Source organism: Primulina eburnea, chromosome 17 (genome assembly GCF_022965805.1).
Source record: "Primulina eburnea isolate SZY01 chromosome 17, ASM2296580v1, whole genome shotgun sequence".
Classification (NCBI taxonomy): Eukaryota; Viridiplantae; Streptophyta; class Magnoliopsida; order Lamiales; family Gesneriaceae; genus Primulina; species Primulina eburnea.
This window is the reverse complement of record NC_133117.1, coordinates 21322943-21331304: the sequence shown is the minus strand read 5'-3', so window position 1 is coordinate 21331304 and position 8362 is coordinate 21322943. Positions and strand designations below refer to the sequence as shown.

Below are 8362 nucleotides of genomic sequence, written 5' to 3'. Positions count from 1 at the left end.
ATGTATTGATATATACTAATGCAATCAGTATGATTATCCTGGATTGGGTGGCACTGATATACGCTTTACCTGTTGAGTCTATGTTACTGTAGTATTGACTTTTATACCTTTTGGGGAAAGAATTTAATATCAGTGATATTCTGTGATATGTCATATACTGCAGTAGGTTGAGAATAAGATTGAATTCGACTAGATTGTACTTGTATTATCTGATGATGACTGCATAATGGATATTGATATATCGAACAAGTACAGAGCTATGATAGATTCTTGCCAGGAGATGGTAAGATTTGGACCTGAAATGGCCAGGGAATAAATGATATACGGTAAGGATTCTTGATTTTTGAATTCCTTGATATCCGTATTATGTATGATTCGATGACTATCGAAAGGAATGGAATAATTCCCTATGTATTCAGTTGATGACTGAAGCTGAGCCTATCATGAATTGATTTACTAATAGCAAGAAGTTTGCTATAGTCCTTCAGATGAGATTTCAGGTGGTTCTGTATCAGGAAAAGTGATTTCAGCTTTGATTTGATTCCAGGTATTGGTTTCATTTTATAATTTATTATAGACCGATACTGATTGAATTGAAAGAATTGTGAAATCAGTTGAAAGAATTATTGTCTAAAAGTTAGAGTTACATTTGATTATATGTTTCTCTGGAAAGTACTTCAGTTCCAATGATGGGTTGATGAATCCTGTGTTCAGTAATATTCTGAAGACATTATGCTCGTTTTATCTATGACATTTTGATATATTCGCAGCGTATGATTGAATTGAATATTCTGGGAACTGAGATTTTGGTATACAGAATTGTTCAGATATGAATCTCGATTGTGACAGATTGTATTCAGAGTCTATGATATCTGAAGATAGTATACTGACTGAATTATAGTACTGTTGAGACAGGGATCAGTGACTGAGAATGGCATTGAATATGACAGAATTTCAGAGATGTCAGAAATGTCAGAGATTGCGTCTTTTGCAGTTATTAGATCAGTATTGCGTATTGATATTTTGAATCTAATCTGATATTATTATCATTCTAAGTCTGTGTTTGATATCGAGTGTTATGAACCGTTGAGATGATAAGCAGTTCAGAAATTGAATCAGACTGTTCAGAACTTGATTTTGATAGTTAGAACAGTGTGTCAGAGCCGAATACCAGGTAGGTAATGTTTTATTTTATATTATTAGCTGATTTGTTTGGGTCAGATATTCGAATTTGAATGACAGGTATTGTCAAATGCGCACAGTAGTAGATTCAGTATTATTCTGATAACAGGAAATGTGTGATAATTCGAATGGACAGTTTTGATATAAACAGAGGAAATCAGTTATGTCAGAATTTATATTGAAATGTCTAAATCGTTGACTGATGAAGACAGAAAGATAGAAATCAGAAGATTTATTACAGAAATTGTATAGTTCTGACGAGAAATGGGGAGTATAATTCGATGAATTTCATAATGAGATTACTTCAATACTTTCCAGATATGATATGATATGATTATGATTGACAGATTGTTCAATCTATATCTATTAGTTTGTACCAGATAACGTACAAACATGACCAACTGACATAGATCGATGTCAGAAAAGTGGTCAGAAAGATCAGAATGCCACAGTAGATTATATCAGATTGTGACTTTTGATTGATTTGGTACCTATAATAGAGTCTATCATGAGCTTCTTTTAGATTGTTTTACAGATTGACAGACATTCAGAATGTACTAACCAAATATTGGAAGATTTTGGTACAGCTTTTTGCTGAATATTAGCACTATACAGCTTTAGTGCTGGATGTTAGCACTAGTTGTTATGAATTATTGTCACTGTATGAATTCCTGTATGACAATAATTATTAAGACAGTTCAGAATAGACAGATTTAAGAAACCAACGTCGGATGATGACGATTGGTATTTGAAGCTGAAGACAGTATATGTCTTTGATTGAGATAAACAGATTTGATAATAGCTGATGGTCCTGATATGTGATGAGCTGTAGATTGGGTTATACGGACGTTGTATAGCCAGTAATACGAGATTGATTCTGTCAGAAGGATTGGAGAAATATTATGACATTGTACTTAGTGAATTCTTATTCCAGATTGGAATCAGAATCAGTAGAAGTAAGAGAATTCAGAATGAAGATTATCCTGTTGTTGAAAACACAGTAAGATTGTCAGTAGGTCAATGAGAATATCTGAAAGACAGAATCTGATATGAGATTGAAATTTCAGAATTGATTCATTGAGATAAGTTTTCTGATTTACCTCTTGTATACGTTTAGTGTTGATATCTGACTTGATTACCTGTGATTTCGAGGACGAAATCGTATCTAAGAGGGGGAGAATTGTAAGGCCCGAGATTATATCATTTTAATCCGAGATTATTTAATTACGAATTTTGGAAGTATGAATTAAATTCCATAAATTTTGTGATTAATTAGGATTGAAATGGAATTAAAAAGAGTTTTGAGGACCAAATTGTAAATAGTGAAGAATTCAGGGGCTAAAGTGCAATATTGGATTTAGTGGGACACTTGTCACCACCATATAACTTGATATATATACAACTCATTCTTCACGAATTCAGAAGCAAGATCAGCGAGAATTCCCTTCAAATTCCCTTAAGCTTTATTTGAGTTTAATTTGAGATTTTGTTCGATCCGATTATCAGAATTTGAATCCAAACGCAGTTCTGTACTCCTCTCGCTAAGAAGGACGTAAGTTTTATTGATTTCTGGTATCATTTGAAAATATGATGTTGTAGGAATTTGATATAATTCGTGTATGGTGTTCTTGTCATGTTAGACATCATAGAATCGAAGTCAGATTGAAGAACGGACTGTGTATGTAATTGTTATGATTTTTGGAGTCGATTTGACTGAGAATTCATATCAGATATGTATGGTTATTGAGATTATGACTGATATCGATATTGATTATGAGTTCTGGTATTATATCTGTGATGTTTGGACTGACGGGGTTATCGAGACAGTGTTGTTATGCCGTCGAAACATCAGTTGGTTGATATTGATCAGATTCGGTATTGATTTGGATTGGATTGTGATACCGTATGTCGATTGACATTAATCAGATTATGTGTTTTGATTTGAGTATTAATCAGAACAGGTATTGAATTGAATTGTGTATTGATATTATACCTATTCAACTGTTCTTACCAGATTGGGAATGGACCGAGACAGAGTCGGGACTTCTTCTTCTTCTGAGCGAGAAGATAAAGGTATAAATTAATGTTGAGTTGGGATTGCACAACTCGAGGGAGGTTTGACTCGAGTTTCCCTAAATCACATACTTTACCTTATTGCATTGATATTTGCATTAAGTGGATTGATGTACTTGTTCTCTTGATACTAGATGACAGGTATTAGACGAGTTATCTTGTGACAGAAGTGCCGGATAGTGGTGGTATCGCCACGGCACATTGCACGATGTCTCAAGATAGGATATTAGCGATAGAGCTACAGTCCTTGACGGTTAGGTCAGGACACTGGATGTTTGGTTATATCGAGTAATGGAATCTATTACGGAATTCGATATAGGAACACCATATTTGGTTATATCGAGTAAAGGGTATTGGAATTCTTCTATTACGGAATTCGATATAGGAATACCAGGGCACTGGTTATATCGAGTAATAGAGATTATGGTTCCATCTTTTACAGAATTCGATATAGGAATACCACATCTGGAAACCGGGATCCCTAGACTAGGATTGAGTCTAGTCTAAAAAGTAGAGTCACGGGATTGAGTGACAGTTATATCTTATGGTATTGATTAATACGGATTTATGTTCATGAATATGGTTCCTGTCCTTTTATGTTCCTGATATTGGTACATATTTAGAATAGAAATTATTCTTGATACTGATCATGTTCCAGATGTTGGTCCATGTTTAGAATAGAAGTTATTCTTGAGATTGATTATGTTCCTGATATTGGTACAGGTTTAGAATAGGAATTATTCTTGATATTGATTTATGATCCTGATATTGGTACATGCCTAGAATAGGATTTATTCTAGATATTGATTTATGTTCCTGATTAGGGTACATGTTTAGAATATGATTTATTCTTGTAATTGATTTATATTGATTTATATCATGATGTTGATATAGGATATGATTTTTGTTATGTACTCTTATATGATTTATATGATTGCATGTATACATGATTTATACTGGGATATTTATATCTCACCGGAGTTATCCGGCTGTTGTCTTGTTTGTATGTGTGCATGGCAACAGGTGGGCTAGGATCAGGGTCAAGAAGAGAACGAGGCTGGACTAGATAGCGTGGAGATTCGGACTTTGAAGCAACTTAGGGTTCAGCACTGACTTATAGTTGAACCTAGTCGGATTATTGTAGATCATACAATAATTGTATGTTATGTTTAATATGTAATTTGAATTTAATTACATTATGTTTCCGCTGTGTAATTTTAAAAAAAAAAAAAAAATTTAGACCCTGTTTATTATACTTGATTATTTATTCCCAACGATGATTAAGAAGATGATTAGCGTCCGGGTCCCCACAAATTGGTTCTGATTCGTCCTCAAATAATACATATTACCACATCAACTCAGATATTCAGGTAACATGTATTTTCAAACAAAACAATAAAACATAATATCATGCTAGCACACACAATTTAATTCAACAGTATAATAAATCACATGCCAGCAATCAAAAGCAGGAAAGAAAACCTCAATCTACCCCGCTCACTAGCCTCTATCTCAGTCTCAAGAACCTACAGTTCTAGAGCCTACTGTTCTGGAACCTAAAGCTAAGATACCACCTGTTGTGGGGACCCGGACGCTAATTAAATTCTAATCATCCTTAGAATTAATCAATCAATTATGATAAACATGGTCTAATTTTTTTTTTAAAAATACAAAGCGGAAACGTAATGTAAATCAATTCGAAATACATATTTATACAAGTCTTGTATTGTCTATGAGAATTCAACTAGGTTCAACTACATATCAGTACTGAATCCTAATTTACTTCTGAGCCCGGATCTCCACGCTATCTAGTCCAGCCTCGTTCTCTTCTTGACCCTGATCCTGTCCCACCTGTTGTCATGCACACATAAAAACTAGACAACACCCGGATAACTCCGATGAGAATTATATTCTCAGTATAAACCATGTATACATGCAATCATAAAAACAATATAAAAGCATATAAGATATTCTTAACATATATCAAAATCAGAAACATGAATCAAATATTCATCACATGTATTATAATCCTAAACATGAATCAATATCAAGAATAAATCATACTCTAAACATGTACCATCATCAGGAACATAATTCAATATCAAGTAATGAATCACTCTCTGTGATTCTCAGACTCAGACTCGACTCATTCCTAATCTAGGGATCCCGATCTTAATAAGAACATACACCCACCTACACTCCTGATCGGGGTGGTGGTATGTTCTTATTCACGGACTTTGGCTCTTTCCATATCGAACACCAGTAATAGAAGAAACTCCGATTCTATCCAATCCGATATAGCCAAACGTCCAGTGTCTTGACCTATCCGTCATAGACTTTGGCATTTTCACTAATATTCTATCTTGTGACATCGTGCAATGTTCCCATGGCGATCCCGCCACTATCAGACACTTCTGTCACAAGATTACTCGACTAATACCTGCTTTCTATACATCCATAGAACAAGCATATCAAGTCAAAGCGATAAACATAATCATAAGAAGTAGGTGATTTAGGGAAACTCGAGTCAAACCTAACTCGAGTTGTGCAATCCCAACTCAACATTAATTTATACCTTTGTCTTCGGGGTCTGACAAAGTCGAAGTCTCGAAGTCAACTCTGTCCATATCAATGTCCTGTTGAAGCTGTCATCGATAGAAACACGGTGTTGTACACAGATTCAAAATCGGACAGGCGGATCGTTCGTAAATCAAATTCTCACATGAAGCTTACCATTTCTCCAGCACTTCCCGATTCCTTTCTTTTCTATCTTCTGAAGCTATGTAGTATACATATATATATATATATATATATATATACATACACATCGCACGTAAATCCAAGTGGAGGATTGTGCGTACTGCACGTCTTGCGCATATGCGCGACATGTCTCGGCGCATATGCGCGAGACCATAGCTCTCGGCGTGTAAGTGCTTAGCAACTCGCGCATATGCGCACCCCTTCGCCGCGCATATGCGCGATACCTACTGTCTCCGCATTCAAGACTCGCGCAGATGCGCGCCTCCACGCCGCACATGTGCGCCCAACTCTCTGGACATCACCTTTAGATACTGGACATCTCGCGCATATGCGCGCATATGCGCGAGGTCTTCTGCCACTAGCGCGCATATGCGCGGTTCCACGTCGCGCGTATGCGCGAGGTGTTCTGTCGTCGCACATATTTCGTGCTTTTTTCCGTCTTTTCCGGTTTAATCCGTTCCGTCTATAATCATATTTATTATCACCAAATCATTTCGAATTAACAGGATAAATTTCTCGGGCCTTACATAAACCAAATGATAGCTAAAGATAATTGTGGGTTGCCTCCCACACAGCGCTTGGTTTATAGTAATCATCCTGAATTTCTCCGTCCTACTTTGGTTCTCCAAGTGGAATGTTGTCCATGTTTCTCACTTCACTTCCAAAGTAATGCTTGACCCTCTGACCATTCACTTTGAATGTCTGACCGTTGTTACACTTCAGCTCAATTTCACCATATGGGTACACTGTTTCCACTGTGAATGGTCCAGACCATCGTGATTTTAACTTACCAGGAAACAACCTCAGTCGAGAATTGAACAATAACACCTGTTGTCTTGGTTCGAAGTTTCGTCGAAGAATCTGTCTGTCATGCCCTCGCTTGGTCTTTTCTTTGTATATCTTTGCATTCTCGTAGCCATCATTCCTGAATTCCTCCATCTCGTTCAACTGCAACAGTCGTTGCTTGCCAGATGCTCCCATATCAAAATTCAGTTTTTTCACAGCTTAAAAGGATCAGTGCTTTGCCCGAGAATTATATTCCGGTAATCTGTAATTATTGAGTTATAATTCAAGGTGATTATAAAAGGATTAACCAAGACGACGTACTCCATGAATCAGTATGCCGAGGACTACATAGCAGAGATTGTTAGACTTCATGGTGTGCCTGTGTCGATTGTGTCTGATCGTGACCCCAGATTTACCTCCGAGTTTTGGAAGAGTCTGCACAGAGCTATGGGATCACGGTTAGCGTTCAGTACAGCTTATCACCCTCAGAGCGACGGTCAGTCAGAGAGAGTCATTCAGATTCTTGAGGATTTGCTCAGGGCTTGTACTATTGATTATTCTGGTAGCTGGGATTCTAAATTGCCGCTTGTGGAGTTCACGTACAACAATAGCTACCAGGCGTCGATTGGCATGGCACCATATGAGGCACTTTATGGCAGGAAGTGCAGATCTCCTTTGTTTTGGGATGAGGTTGGAGAGAGGAAGATGTTGGGTCCCGAGTTGGTCCAGCAGACTGCCGATGTTGTTGCAGTTATCAGAGAGAGGATGAAGACTGCTCAGTCCAGGCAAAAGAGTTATGCAGATGTTCGTCGCAGACCTTTGCAGTTCGAGGTTGGCGACCATGTATTTCTGAAGATAGCACCTCTCAAGGGTGTGATGAGATTTGGCAACAAGGGCAAGTTGAGTCTGAGGTTTATTGGTCCTTTTGAGATCTTGGACAGAGTTGGTGACCGAGCCTACAGATTAGCCCTACCGCCCGATCTTGACAGAGTCCATAATGTGTTTCACGTATCGATGCTCAGGAAGTATATTGCAGATCCTTCCCATGTTCTTCGCCACGAGCCATTGGACTTGACGCCGAATTTGACTTACCAAGAGATTCCGGTCCAGATTTTGGATCGCACTGTCAGAGTATTGAGGAACAAAGAGATCGGCATCGTTAAAGTCCTTTGGAAGAATCATTTGATTGAGGAGGCTACGTGGGAACCAGAGACTGAGATGAGAGAGAGGTATCCTGAGTTGTTCGTGCCGTGACGTCAATTTCGAGGACGAAATTCCTCTAAGGAGGGGAGATTGTAATAGCCGAGCCCGGTGTACGGTACGGTTTAAGCTTTACTTGTTATTTGGGTTTTGTGATTAGATGATTGGTTGTGTTTTGGGCTATAGTATTATTGGTTATTGTTTTGTTGAGGTATTAGTTGGTGTTGATTGTTCGTTTTAGCGTTTCGGATCGAGTTTAGTTGATTTATTACTGTTCATTGCCGTGAGTAGAGTGCACCCGCGCTCTTATAGGAGTGCCCCCGTGGTGTACTATTCATCATTCTGGATTTGGAGGGCCGTG

At 37.6% G+C, this 8362-nt stretch overlaps 1 protein-coding gene across 1 annotated transcript; it reads right to left on the bottom strand.

The window, feature by feature from the left end:
- Positions 1 to 6627: 6627 nt before the first annotated feature.
- LOC140817938 (uncharacterized) lies at positions 6628 to 6996 on the bottom strand. The gene has a single exon (XM_073177729.1). It carries the CDS (start codon positions 6994 to 6996, stop codon positions 6628 to 6630), a length of 369 nt encoding a protein of 122 aa, XP_073033830.1.
- Positions 6997 to 8362: the final 1366 nt, after the last annotated feature.

What these genes read in the sequence shown, in the direction of transcription:
- LOC140817938 (XM_073177729.1), bottom strand. Translation starts at nt 6,996, where the DNA reads ATGGGAGCATCTGGCAAGCAACGACTGTTGCAGTTGAACGAGATGGAG.